Raw genomic sequence first — 15,436 nt, forward strand, 5'->3', positions numbered from 1 at the left:
TGGGGAGGTGAGACAAAATGATCTCTAGGACCCCAAACAACCCTATAATCCTATGGCTCTAATTCAAACCCCAAACAAAACGAGGGATAGCTTCTCTCTACCATCCTCTTGTACTGTCCTGTGCTCGGTGGCACTTCAGACCTTAGCAGCGGCATATATCAGAAAGCCATCCTTCTGTGAACATGTGGGAAAGAGCTTTGGATCTTCTTTAAGATTCCTACAAAGAATGGGCTTCCACCCAGAGAACTGTGCATGATGCCCACCCAAGTATTACTGAGCTGCTGCGATTGTCAAGGCCAAGTACATGCCTCACACGGGAGGAGGAAGTGGATACAACACTGCAAAACTTTGTGAAAGTTATGCCCAGTGATAAGGTAAATAAGCATTGAGGATGTATTGTACAGCATGGTGACTAGAGTTAACGATACTGTATTGTATATTTGAAAGTTGCTGAGAGATTTTAAGAGTTTTCACTACAAGAAAAAAAATGTGTAACTATGTGAGATGATATTAACTGAGCTTATTGATTTACCTTTATTTTATAGACTTAAACACTTATTGAGGATGGGATGTGTGCCTTACTCATCACTGCCTGAAATAATGCTTGGCTGGCACTCAGTAATGTTGGTTAAATGAACAAAGGGCTACTTGCATTAGGCTTGACATTTTTCCCCAGAAGAGAAAGCAACCTTACCTAAAGGTGGGCATTTTTAATCTATACACTTCTATGGGCCCTGCCAGAAATAGGGAGGATAAAAAAATTCGGGTGTAGCAGCAGCTACCATATTTCTTCCTTATATAAAGAACATGTTTACCTAATTCTAGAAAACACACTCTCTATAGGCTTGTTACTTTTTATACAAGAGTTTCCTCTGAATATCTGTATTCAAGAGAGTCCCTGGTTAATGGAACATGAAAATAAAATCTCATATGGTGATGGTGTCTGGCTGGCTAGTAATTAAGTGCCTCTCCTATCTTCTCTGACAGGAAAGAATAGGGAAAAGAATAGGCAAGAATATGAAAAGGAAAAGGAAAAGAAAAAGGTTGTGCTTCTCCTGAGCACATGCTGTTGGCCAAGCATTATTCTAGATGCTTTACAAATATTAGTGCAATTAATCTTCACAACTGCCTTGAGGGAAATATTATTTTTCCCATGTTACAGACCAAGAAATTTAATCATGACAGTTAAACACTTCACCCAACTTGTGATATTGGGGTGATGATGATAATAATAGTAATACTGACAAAAGTAAAATAACAAACTATGGGTAATTGTGACATCAGAATGATAATGATAGTAGCAATAACAACAAAGGTAAAATAAATAAATAAAACAAGAGGAATGCCAGGCACTAATAAATCTCATAATTATAATGACTTCAAAAATTTAGACTCAAAGATAGAGAGCTGTCTGGCAGCTGTTGGGGGTTGGGAGTGGGGGTGGAGGAGGGTATGATAAATGGTGATGAATGGAGACTTGACTTGGGGTGATAACACACAATACAGTGTATAGATGATGTGTTGTGGAATTGTGCACCTGAAACCTGTATAATTTTGTAACCAGTGTCACCCTAATACATTCAATAAAAAGGAAAAAAAAATATTACCTTTTGAACCAATGACCAAATGGGAGTTAACAAGGTTAAATAAGTTACCAAGGACAACACCTCAGCTGTGGTGTGGATTTGCAATCCTCTCTAATGCTAAGCCTGTATTTGTTGTCTACTCCATGTTGCTCTGCCGTTGAGGCTGAATCCTAAGCACTCTGAGCTTTATGTACCACCAGCTCTGCAAAGCTGCTCTCTAGTTCCAAGTCTACTTCTCTTCCCTATCATTTAGCAGGAAGTTTCCTCCAAACTCACCATCTCCCATCTCATCGGAGAAGGGGAGGCTAAAGACGGCTTCATCGATCATCCGGTTGGGAAGGTTGGTATAGAACCTGCCGACTGTGGTCTCCAGGTTACTCAGCTGGTTCAGCACCATCATGCTGCCCTTAATCACGGGCAAGGCTGTCCGGTCCGGCACGCCATACTTTCCTGAGTTCTGTTCAGCCAGATCTCTCAGAAAAGCCAGCTCTTTCAAACCAGTCACCCCATCTGAAATGGAAAGCCAAGGAAAGACAATGTAACACAACATGGTATAAATTTCTACAGTAACGTTGCCATTTAGATCTAATAAAGGCTTGGCTGACGTCTTGTAATACCTCTGCCAAATGAAGACCCCTCTGCTAAAGAGGTCTTTGCAGAGACAATCTGGACTGACAACAGAGGTACCAGTTCTTGTTGAGGATCAAAGCCTGATGCATAGCCTTTCCTCAAATAGTCGAGAGGGCAAAGGGGTTCTTCAAAAGGCAACAATGCAAAACACATGAGTAAATAAAGAAGCTCCATCTAGCAAGGATGTGTTCTCCCCTAAAAATTTAATTATATTCAAATTTATTTTTCTGCATTTAATATTTGAAAGCAAAAGTCATGACTAAGAAGTCTGCATTTAATTTAAATTAGTAGATGAAATTGTAAGAGTTTTAAAGGATAGAGGTTTACCATTTCATTTTTTAACCTCCTCGCCTATTAAACACTTGCCAAAGTCTCATGCAACTAAATGAAAGCATTATGGATTGCATTTAGGAGGCCTCCAAACCTTGTGCCTTTAAGCTCATTTTAATTACAAATGTTTTCATGCTTGATATTGTTAGGATAATACTGGATTTGATTTATTTAATGTATATTTTTTATGTTTAGATGGTTTTAAAACTTTGTAAAAGATTTAGGCATACCGGGATGTATTGTCCTACAACATCTGTAATCCATAGCACAAAAATAAATTTAATAAAACCTTTTAAAAATTCTGGTTTGCTATTGTTGGAACACAGTCAAAAGGATTAGTAACTGATCCCATATGGGTACCACTGTAAACAAATTCAAATGATTTCAATCACTACTGAGATTCTACCAAAGAGTTTTAAAAAGGCTTTGCCTCATGTTCTTGAACTATTCAGTCATTAAAAAAAAAAAATCTGAAGAGTTCGTTGTTCACCTACCTTATGTGGCATTATCATTTTTAAATAAGGAGTGTACATAGCTCTAACCTTGGAAGACTATTTCTAGAGTCATAGCAGGATCTAATGGATATTATTTCTTTCTTAACATATTGTGTTTTAATAACTTGGCTTTTGCTCCACTCATGTAATGCTTAAGGAAAGCCAGAACCAGATTATTGTTTCCCTTGCTTGACACAAAGTTGAGATGAGGGAGTGGGTAAGTGGTACATTCCAAGTAAAAGACAACACAAAAGATACACTGATCCCTAATCCCTGACCTTATACCCTTGAGAAGCTCAGAAGCTCCCAGAGGTGAATGATAAAAGCACACAACTTAAGGCAATAAATACATTTCCTTTCTTTGTCATCTACTGCTTGGTTCTTTCAAAATGTAAAAGGAAAGCAATAAACAGGAACATCTACTAGCTAAAGAAGAACAGTGTGGGATGCAAGGCTACCAAAGATTGGAAATTTTGTATCACTCTATCATGAAACGTTATGTAGGGCTGGCAGTAAGGGAGCAGACTGGTTAAGTATGTTGTGTAGTTCTATCGTCAATAGAGTCATGCTAAAAACTACATTTCCCAGAATTCCCTTTCCTTTATGCTTCCAGGTTAAAGGTGGCCAAAAGTGAAGTGTTGTGAAATGTAAGAGAAGTGAGAAAGGGTGAGAGACAGACACAGAGGGAGGGAAATGTCCTGCTCACGCTGATGTGATTCAGTTTCCTTTCCCAGCTTTTGGCTTGCTCACCAGGGGCAAGCCCAGATGATTCACTTAGAATTCCCAGGGGTACAGCCATGAAGAGCCAATGATCTCCCACACACTTATACACTAGCTTCTAGATATCCCAAAAAGCTCCAATGTGTCCACCTATACCAGAGCTGGCTACTAAACGTTGTGAACTCTTCTTTTTTGAACTCTTCTTTATTTTTCTAGTTTCCCCATAGTTTTGTACACTGTAATCCTGATGATAAAACTGTTACACCCAAATTCTCAGGGTGGTTCTGCTTCCTTACTTGAAGCCTGACTGGTCAAGTTAAGCGGATGTGGCAGTGCCAGTGAGCAGTGCTCGGAGGTGGACAGCATTGGGAGAAAATGGCAGTGAGCACGTGTGTGTGGCTGGGTTAAAGGGAGAAAGAGAAGAGATGGGGATGGTGGGAGGGAAGTCACCAGAGGTTTTAAACAAGGAAAGCATCAGGGCACAGTAGGTGCATAAGATTCTCTGGTGGGAAGACTTAGGATCAGTGAAGAGATGGGTGACAGCAATGAGGCTTCTTTTTTCAGTGTCTGCCTGAGCAGACCTCCAAATCCAATGGAAAAGAAGTGATCCCTTCATTTTACGTTTCCTCACTCCTGTACCACTGCATTGAATTTATCTGCCGGGTCGGTCTGTCTTTCTCACTAGGTTGTAAGCTTCCCGAGGACAGGGACTTTGTGTGATACAGCTCTAAAACCTCAGTGCACGGTGACATTGTAGGCTCAACACATTTCCCTTCCCCTCGCATCCCCTTCCTTTCTGTCCCTTCCCTTCCCCGCCCTCCCTTCCTTTTCCCCATCCTTGCTTTTCTCTTAAGTGTGAACGAAGCTAAACCATATGAAAAAGAGTGACGGGCACCCAGAGGAAACACCGAAAGGTATGTGCCATAGGAAAAACCGGCCATCCCTGCCCCTCTCAGCTGTGCTCGGCATACAAAGGAAACGAAAACCCTGTTCACGCCTGAGAAGCTCACAGTCCTGTGAAAAGTGAAGGGAGAAGGAGAGAACAATACGGAGGTGAGCGCATCACCGCAGTGTTAACAGGCAACATGCACAACACACCGCGGGACAGAATACGAACAGAGAGCCGGCCGAGCCTGCCTCCGAGCTGTACCGAGACAGGGAATCACACCAGCTTTCATTCTCCTTCAGGTGGCTTTGAGGTCCGGTGATTTACCAGGTACTGTGTCAGGAGCTTTAAACGCTTCATGTCTTGTTTACTTATTATCCTGGCAAACCCTATATACATTTTATTATTTTCTTTTTACAGATTAAACTGAGGCCTAAAGAGAAAACATTACTGGGAGTAAGCCACGCGGCTAATACATGGAGACTGGAACTCAGAACCTCCAGGCCACACACCGTGTGCTCGTCCATGTGTGTGCAATCCACAAAATACCTGGGAAAGAATCCTGCTGGCCAGAGCTCAAATTCCTGGACCCCACCTAAGAGGGTCCGAAGGAAAACCTGAGGGAGTCTGCGTTTTACAAAAACAACTTAAAGTAATCCTTAGCACATTAAAATAGGAGAGCCGCTGCCCCTAAAGCCACGTGGTTCTACATGGAATCTGGAAGTGGACAGGAGACATAGAGACCGTAGGTGGGCAGGGGTGCTGGATCAAGACACGGCCTCTAAAAGCAAGAGCCTATGGCCACCTTGAACAGGGACCCAGGGGCCTGAAGAAGGAGATGCTTGGGGAGCAGAGTGATGACTGACAGGTGGGGAGACAGGACACAGCAGAGAGGCTAGAAGATAGAGTGCAGTCAGACTGGGGGACGGGGGAGAGCAGAAGGAAAGAATAGCGAGCTTTTCCTCAGAGGGGCCAACTGACTAAACACTTTCACATAATGTCTCGTTTAACAGCAAAAAAGAAAAAAAAAATCAACCTTAATGAGCACCTTGCAAATGCCAGGCCGTGTCCTGTGTTTACTATGCATTAGGGCTAATGAATCTTCACCACAAGCCTGTCACAAGCCTAGGAAAGCTGAGGAGGAGGAAGGGGCGATTCTGCAGGGAAGTGTAGAGAGGCTTCAGGGGCGATTCTGCAGGGAAGTGTGACAGTCACTGCCCTGCACACCAATCTAGGTCAGTACCGTGACTTCCTGCAGCTTAAGTCAATGAAAAAACAAAAACAAAAAACACTTAGTAACCTCGATGTAGTATGAAAATCCCAGACTATGAAGGAGAACTGAAAAAAAGGCAGTCACACAGAATCCTCTGGGAGACCACATAACTGGAGAAGGTTTAGAAACGAGCTGTTGTCTGGAGAGAGAGGAGGAGGAGAAAGGACCTTCTAACACACGCCCTGAATACCAACATTAGCTGCAGAGAGACGGCTTGGGAAGGAAGCTGCTCAGTTGCCTCTCTGCTTATGGCCTCCATCAAAGCACACCGTTGTGGTTCTTTTTTTATTTTTTTTTTTGAAAGCAGCATACATTTAGAGAGAACTTTCATCTGAAAGAAAAATCGCGAAACACTACCTACCGTTCATGAGGGCATAGGTGAGAATCATCACGGAGTTGTTTAGAAAGCTATTTTCTTCATTGATGATCCGGAGCGTCGCCTTTTTATCTTCTTCCTTTGATGTAAGGCCAGCTGACAGGTAAATGATGACCATGTCTGTATCTAAACAAAAACACACAAACTGTTACATTGGGCTCTGGCTAAAGACAGCAGTGCAGCTCCTTTGTCTCCCCCCCCCCCCCCCCCCCCGGACTGTCCGCCCCCAGGACCTGCCTGGCCCACCATTCCTACTCCTTCCCATTTGATGCTGGGCCTTTCATCTCCCTGCCTCTGCTTCGCGTCCATCCTGTACTTTGTGGGCAACGAGGCCTCATTTACTAGTATCCGCTGTCAGGTAAAGAGAGGCTCCTAATATATTTCCAGATAAAAGAAGATCTCCTAAGGGCACCCATGGTTGAAAAAATTTAGTCATCCCAAATGGAAATGAAGATTCAGAACCCAATTTAATCTTTTCCTCCATGACTCATATCCTGAGTCATGGAGGAAAAGATTAAATTGGGTTCTGAATCTTCATTTCCATTTGGGATGACTAAATTTTTTGGGGGGAGGGAGCTAGGCTTTAAAAATGGTGGTTCTTTCAAGGCCCTTGAGACCTGTAGAGTTCTTTTCCCTACACTAAGTAGCTGCTTACATGTTTGCTTTGAAAACTCATCAGGAGCCTGGTTTGATTCCCAGTTAGGGCACATGCCTAGGTTTTGAGCTTGATCCCCAGTAGGGGGCATGCAAGAGGCAGCCGATCAATGATTCTCTCGTTTCATGATATTTCTATCTCTCCCTCTCCCTTCCTCGCTGAAATCAATAAAAATACATTTAAAAACACCTATCTCTCTTTCCTTCTCCTTTCCTCTCTGAAATCAATAGTATATATAAACAACAACCAAAAAATGTGTCAGGAGCCAGCCTGCCTGTGTTCAACTCGCAGCTCTGCTACTTCCAAGCTGTGTCTGGGTGATGTAGGCAGATTTCTTAACCTCTCGACACCTACATTTCCTTGTCCATCAAATGGGGCTGACAGTGCTTACTTTATAGGGTTGCTGTGAGGACTAAGGTTAATTTGCATAAAGAGTGAGAGCAAAAGAGTGATGGCTAATAGAGGTCAAAAGACAAGAGAAACACAAAACAAAAACAAAACGAAACAAAGCAAAAAACAGGTGTAAAGCAGCACCTGTGACTCAAAATGAAAAACTACTCTCCCTCGAGGGCTAACGGGTAGAGTAACCGAGAAGCCACTGCAGGTCTGTGGGAAGAACTTTTTTCAAGTGGATTTACTCAGAAAGAGTAACCACAGATTCCCTGCACTAGGGTCATGGTGATGGGAGCGGAGGCTGAGCTGTGGCTTTCATGGAGCAGGGGAAGGAAGAGAACTGGGTTTTTACCTTTTCTTTGTAATATGAGATTCTCTGATTTGAGTATATATTGTAAGACATCCTGTCTATGAGTTTATCATTTTATTAAGAAATACATATTTATACAATGTTATATGCTTATTTCTTCAGGTCCTTATTGTTGTCATTTAAATGAGGTTGCTTCATAGTTACTGAGGCAGGGGGTCTCTGAGCGGGCTCCACAATGATCCCACCTCCTGATATTAACATCCTTGAGTAGCAGTGTCTCTTTGACTGTGGGCTGGAGTTAATGACTTACAGCAGAGGTGGTGAGATGTCAATAGACAGATTAGGTTACAAGAAGATGGTGGCTTCCACTTCTCAACTCTCAGGGAGGCCAGGTAGCATGCTGTACGAGTCCAATGGAGAGGAATGGGATAGAGGCCCTGAGAATCAAATCCCACCAGCACCCATTGGAGTGAACATGGAAGCGAGTCCTTTCCAAGTTGAATGTTGAGAAGACAGCAACCCTGGCCCATAGTTTGCAACCTCATGAGACACCTTTAGCCACAGGTACCGGCTATGCTGTGTCCACCTTCTGGACCTATAGACACTGAGATAATAAATGCTTATTATGTTAAATCACTGACTGTTGGGGTAATTTGTCGACCAGCAAAGGATAATGAATATAGTTACTCTTTTACACAAGTATCCTCACAGTATTGAGGATACAGTGCTTGAAGTTCCTTCAGTTTGTAAGTTTCCAGTTTAGACTTTGAAAGTATCCTTTATTGTGAAGCATGGAATAGATAATTTTATGTTGCATCAATGTTGTAGACAAATGAACTGATTTCATAAAATCTGACCCAAAGAAGTAAATTCATTCAAAGTTGCTATCTCTTATTTACTACTACAACTTAGTATACGCATAAGCAAGTATTTTCCCTCCCCAAGCAGATAGTATACAGTATGTGTATGCTTCTCTCCCTCAGTCCAATCAATACATTTGACTTCCCCATTACATGAGTAACTCTTATTGTTAGTTTCTTTTTTAGTTTTCTAAAAACCTTTATTGTTGAAAGTATTACATATGTATGTCCCCCCTCCCCACCCACCCCCCTTTGGCCCTTCTAGCCCACCCCCACTCCCCACCTCAGGCCTTCACCACCCTATTGTCTGTGTCAATGGGTTATGCATATACGCATATAAGTTCTTTGGTTGATCTCTTCCCACCCACCTATCCTCCCCACCTTCCCTCTAAGATTCCAGACTATTCCACGCTTTTTATGTCTCTGGATCTATTTTGTTGATCAGTTTATTTTGTTCATTAGATTCCACATATGAGTGAGATCATATGATACTTATCTTTCTCTGACTGCCTTATTTTGCTTAGCATAATACTCTCCAAGTTCTTCCATGCTGGGTTAAAGGGTAAGAGATACTTCCTTTTTACTGCTGCGTAGTATTCCATGGTATAAATGTACAACAGCTTTTTTATCCACTTGTGTACTGATGGGCACTATTTCCAGATCTTAGCTATTGTAAATTGCACTGCTATGAACATAGGGGTGCATACGTTCTTTCTGATAGGTGTTTCAGGTCTCTTAAAATATATTCCTAGAAGTGGGATCACTGGGTGAAATGGCTGTAGTTTTTTGAGGAAGCTCTATACTGTTTTCCATAATGGCTAAAGCAGTCTGCATTCTCACCAGCAGTACACTAGGGTTCCCTTTTCTCCACATCACTTCTCATTTGTTGATTTGTTGATAGTAGCCATTCTGTGAGATGGTACCTCATTGTCATTTTAATTTGCATCTCTCTGATGATTGGGCACTTTAAGCATTTTTTCATATATTTTTGGCCATCTATATGTCTGCTTTGGAGAAGTGTCTATTCAGGTCCTTTGCCTATTTTTGATTGGATAATTTGTCTTCCTTTTTTTTTTAAGTTGTACGAGTTCCTTATATATTTTGGATATTAACACTTCATCAAATGTATCATTGCCAAATATGTTCTCCCATACACTGGGTTCCCTTTTTATTTTGTTGATGCAGAAGCTTTTATTTTGTGCAAAAGATTTTATTTTGATGTAGTCCCATTTATTTTCTCTTTAGTTTCCTGTGCTCTAGGAAATGTATCTGTAAACATATTGCTATGAGAAATGTCTGAGATTTTGCTGCCTATAGTTTCTTCTAGGATTGTTATGGTTTTCTGACTTACATTTAAGTGTTTTATCCATTTTGAGTTTATTCTTGTTTATTGTGTAAGTTGATGGGCTAGTTTCATATTTTTGCATGTATCTGTCCAATTTTCCCAATACCATTTATTGAAGAGACTATCTTGATTCCATTGTATGTTCTTGTCTCCTTTGTCAAATATTAGTTGAGCGTAATGGCTGGGTCGGTTTTTTTGCTGTAGCTATTCAGGGTCTTTTTTTTTTGTTGTTGTTCCATATAAACTTTTGGAGTATTTTTTCCAGATCTGTGAAATATGCCATTGGTATTTTAATGGGGAATGCATTGAATCTATAGATTGCTTTGAGTAGTATGGATGTTAATTCTACCAATGATGTTAATCCTACCAATCCATAAACAAGGTAAATTATTCCATTTGTTTATATCTTCCTCTATCTCTTTTTTCAACATCCTGTAGTTTTCTGAGTAGAAGTCTTTTACCTCCTTGATTAACTTTACTCCTAAGTATCTTAATTTTTTTTGTTGCAGTGGGATTATTTGTTTAGTTTACCTTTCTGAGAATTTTTTATTGGTGTATAAAAATGCCATAGATTTCTGGGTGCTAATTTCGTATCCTGCTACATTGCCAAATTCCGTTATTAAATCCAGTAGTGTTTTGGTGGAGTTTTCAGGGTTTACTATGTGTAATAACATGTCCTCTGTGAATAATGAGAGTTTTACTTTCTCCTTTCCAATTTGGATGCCTTTTATTTCTTCTTCTTGCCTGATCACTGTGGTTAGGACTTCCAGTACTATGCTGAATTAAGAGTAGTGAAAGCGGACATCTGTATCTTGTTCCTGTTCTTAGGGGAAACAGTTTTAGTTTTTGCCCATTGAGTATGATGTTGGCTGTAGGTTTGTCATACATGGCGTTTATTAATACTTCTATTCCCACTTTGCTGAGAGTTTTTACCAAAAATGGGTGTAGGATTTTGTCAAATGCTTTTCCTGTGTCTATTGATATGATCATGTGATGTTTTTCTTTATGTGTTTATGTGACGTGTCAGGTTTATTGATTTGCAAATATTGTACCAGCCTTGCATCCCTGGAATAAATCCCACTTGGTCATGGTACACGATTTTTTAAAATATATTGCTGAATCCCATTTGCTAATATTTTGTTGAAGATTTTAGCATCTTTGTTCATCAGGGATAGTTCTCTTTCTTTGTAGTGTCTTTATCTGGTTTTGGAAGTAGGATTATGCTGGCCTCATGAAAAGAGCTTGGAAGTGTTCCTTCCTCTTAGATTTTCTGGGAACAGTTTGAGGAGGACAGGTAATAGTTGTCCTTTAAAGGTTTGGTAAAACTGCCCTAGGAAGCTGTCCAGAACAGGGCTTTGGTTTGCTGGAAGTTATTTGATTATTGCTTATATTTCATCAGTTGTTACTGGCCTCACCAGGTTTTCTGATTCTTTCTGATTCCGTTTTGGAAGAACTTTTCTAGAAATTTGTCCATTTCATCCACTATGTACAGCTTGTTGGCATATAGTTGTTCATAGTATTTTCTTACAATCATTTGTGTTTCTCTGATGTCAGCTGTTATTTCACTGCTTTCATTTCTGATTTTATTTATTTGGGTCCCATCTCTTTGTTTCTTGATGAGCCTGGCTAACAGTTCATCAATCTTGTTTATCTTTTCAAAGAACCAGCTCATGGTTTCATAGATTTTTTTGTAGTTTTTTTGTAGCCTCTATGTCATTTATTTCTGCTCTAATCTTTATTATTTCCTTCCTTCTACTTTCTCTGGGCTTTTTCGTTGTTCTCTTCCTAATTCCTTACGTTGTAGGGTTAAATCATTTATAATAATAATAATAATAATAATTATTATTGTTCTTTGAGCAAGCCTAACCATAGAAACCAACCATACAGAAATAACAATGTTTTTATTTTTTAATATATTTTTTATTGTTGATAGTATATCAGAATGTTTTTAGACTCAGAGCAGGAGGTATGTGAAACTAGGGAGAGGCTGCAACAATAAGGAGAACTGATGCATAAGAACAGAGAAAGTTCAGGTCTGTTCCTGGGCAAGAACAACTGAGGGAATCCATCAGGTGGTGACATGGGTGGATATAGAACAGGCTTGTAGCAAATATATACCCCTGGACCGATGAGCAGCCCCTGTGGGGAGCCTGAATCTGCTTGCAAGAAATTTTCCACAGTTTTGCTTAATATTCTGGTCCTCGATTTCATTCCTCGGCTTCATGAGACACAATCCCGAGGATAAACTTGGCTCGCTGTTCCAGGTATCATCAGGACTATCAAGACTGCTTTCACCATGGCTTGTAATTGATTTCTTTTTTTTTTTTTTGGGGGGGGGGGGGTGGAGGGGGGCAGGTAAAAGAAAAAAGCTTTTATTTATTAGCAAGATAGAACAGAGGTGTGAGGGTGTGCGACGGCCCACAAACATACTGCTCGTCCACCAGCCAAGAGCCCCGCCTGTAAAAGACAGCAAATAACTTAATCTGAGCGCATGTCCTCCTCTTCGTCCTTCCTGTCCTTCCCATCGCCCTCCTTCTGCTCCGATCCGGCACTGTTCTGCATCGCTTTGGCAAAAGCTTCCACATCACCCTTGCTGGCGGCCTCCACAGCCTCTGCAGGCAGGCCAAACAGGCACATGAGGGGGCCTGGCTGCCTTGAGGCCAAGACCGCACTGAGCCTGTCCAGGGCCTGCTGGAACCGGGGGGAGGTCAGTGTGTTCTGGATCTCCTCTGCGGCCTGTGGCGGCGACTCCCCAGAGGGCAGGTAGGGTAGCAGGCGCGCCTGGATGTCCGCGTTGGCGAGGACAGGCGCCATGATCTCGGGCATCAAGACACTGGCCAGGTCAACTTGCTGGCTGCCTCCTGGCCTGGCTGGCATGTTCATAGTGGCTAGAATGCTCTGGAGGATGCTCAGCTGGATGGGCTGGGTTGGGCTGGCTGCTGTGCTAATTTCTAGGGGTTGTTGGTTCTCTGATTTTTTTTCTACGCTGTCTTCTAATTAATTGATCTGATCCTTTGCTTCCCCTAATCTACTGTGTATTCTGTCCACTGTGTGTTCTTTATTAGTACTATGTCATTCTTCATAGTTATATCTTTTCTCATGCTGTTGAGCATCTTTGCCATCATTATTCTGAAGTCTATGTCTGATAAATTTCTTATCTCTATTTTATTTAGCTCTTCTAGAGAATTCTCTTGTTCTTTCATTTTGGGCTTGTTTTTTGTCTCCCCATTTTGGATACCTATTTGGGTTTGTGTCTTTGTATTAGATAGATCTGCTACTCTCAATCTCTAGCACAGGACAATGTCAGACGTGTTTTGTGACTGGCCCTGAGTATGCTCTTTGAAACTATCAGCAATCCTCAGCTTGTAGCTCCCACTGCTGGGGCTGGGTGCCATTGGATAGGACCTAAAGCAAGTCTTAAAGCTACTTTTGATGCTTGAATAATTCTCTAATAAATACTAACTGCAAATTTATATTGCACTATTTATTTATCAGAAATTAGGAAGTGAATACTGATGCAACACACACACACACATACACCCAAAAGCTTAGGAATATCCTTGTCTTAAATTAGCTGATAATAATTCTCCATGTTGTAAATACACACCTGAGAACACCTAAGTTAAAGTTTTAACTGGAAAAAAATAGTGTATATGTGTGTGTACAAATATACCATGAGGCTGCCCAATGCCAAAGGTACCACGTGTGATAAATTCCTGGACACACCTGTAAAACTGATTTTTACTCAACTTTAGGAATTTGGATTAAATATGTTGTTATTGAGAGCTGGTTTTAGGACATAGGCCCATATTTGGAAAGCTAGAAGGCCTGCAGCCTTCAGCACTCAGTGTATTTTCTTTTCATCCCCACAATAAGATATATACTTTGTAAGTATCCTCACTGCTTTTTTGCCTCATCCCTGACTCCATTCCTGTCCTGTATACAGTGCCTGGGAAGGCACATGGGCATTTTTTTAATTATTGTCAGCTGAACTCAGGGCTATAGGCAGAGCCATGCCCTGGGAACATGCTTCCCCAATGATGCTGGACATGTTATCAGCTTGGCCTTCATATCAGCCCAAGTGTCGGCAGGGGCAGGTCTAGTTATGTAAATCCAGTCAAGCACCAGGAATGCTAGGGCCTACTCAAGAATGCAAATAAGCTCCTTTGATCCTAAGTATTTGGGGGTATAAAATAATACTTTGATCCTAAGTATTTGGGGGCTCAGGGTCGTCGTTGCTGCCTCTCCATCAGAGAGAATGGTGTCCCACCTGGCTCCCAGCTTGCTTCTATTTCTGCATCTTGCTTTCTTTCTTTTATTTCTCAATCCGTGGGCGCCTCCACTTAGAACCGGTTCGTTCATCTCTCTTTCCGTGCTGGACACGGAAAAGGGAGATCCCTGCCATATCTTGCCCCCGCCCCATCCTGCCCCTGCATCTGGTGTCCAATGTGGGCCATGAAAGAGGCAACAAGAGGTAAGAGGCAAGGGATCGCTCCAAGAATTGTGCGCGCCACAGATTTAAAGAAGTGTTAGGTAAGGGAGTGTATTGTTGTTAACTGAATTGAATTAGCTGGGTGTAAATTATGGGTAATCCTCAAATGTTAAAACTATGCTCAAAGCTCAAAGATGCTCTGTTAAGCGTAGTCAGATTCTTGATTTCTTTAAGTTTTGTTAATGAAATGTGGGGAAAAACCAGAAAGCAGTTGTGTGTTGATTCAGCACAGGAGAGTTTAAGAACGTCTAAGTGGGGTGCAGCCACGGCCTTACAGCCTGCAGTGGAAGGGTGCAAATCTCTAAGAATACCATCTGCACCTCCTCCGCCTCTACATGCCGTTCCTGCTACCACAGCCAAAAGCCCACCTGATAAAGATTTATCTCGTAATTATGAGCAGGAGCTAGAGTTTGAGGCAGAGCGGGACAAGCATCACTGTGAGCGGGAAAGGTATTGCTCGTAGCTGCATAGCCTTTATGGCTGGATGCAGGTGCTTGGCTGAAAATGACTTCATATTTCATTTTGTTGGAGGCTAAAACTACTTGTAACCAAGTAAAAAAGATTAAAGGAATTTCTCAGAAACTGTCAACAATTCTTTATCTTAAAAAACCTTTCTTTCCTTAAAACATAAAAATAAATAAAAAATTGAAAAAATAAAATAAAAACAGTAGATGCCAGACCATTACTGAATTCTTCCCCCAAAGAAAGAAGGAGGTGGGGGAAGGGAGACATGTGGTGATCCAATATGGATGCCACTCCCCGAGAAAGCAATTTTAAAAGGTCTCATCTTTGCCATGTTTTTTTCCGGCTAGTGACTTAAAGCTTTTACAAATTCATAAATGCATCCGGGATTTCTGTGCACATGTAAAAGGAAAAGCCAGTTTAAAAAGACGATGTGTGCAACTGTCCAGTATTTGGACATTTTAGATAGAGTTTCTGAGCTGAGCTTAACTTTTTGCTACGTACAGAATAAAAACCCGAGACTATTTTTAGCCTTAAATATGGTGGATATGAACCGGGAAAAAATACAGGCTAGATTCCCAAGGCAATCTAAAGTAGCTCTTTTGAAATTTCCCGCCCAGAGTC

At 41.3% G+C, this 15,436-nt stretch overlaps 1 protein-coding gene across 2 annotated transcripts in view; it reads right to left on the reverse strand.

Moving 5' to 3' along the window:
• The window catches only part of CACHD1 (cache domain containing 1), a 238,354-nt gene that overhangs the window by 41,854 nt on the left and 181,064 nt on the right, over positions 1-15,436 (reverse strand). For both annotated transcript variants that reach the window (XM_079777692.1, XM_079777691.1), the window contains 2 exons: positions 6,281-6,421; positions 1,863-2,096 (listed from right to left, as the gene is read on the reverse strand). In XM_079777692.1, the coding sequence (XP_079633818.1) occupies positions 1,863-2,096; positions 6,281-6,421 (375 nt within the window). The remainder of the gene's footprint in view (positions 1-1,862; positions 2,097-6,280; positions 6,422-15,436) is intronic.

The sequence above is a fragment of the Cnephaeus nilssonii genome (genome assembly GCF_951640355.1).
Source record: "Cnephaeus nilssonii genome assembly, chromosome: 7".
NCBI classification, from domain to species: Eukaryota; Metazoa; Chordata; class Mammalia; order Chiroptera; family Vespertilionidae; genus Cnephaeus; species Cnephaeus nilssonii.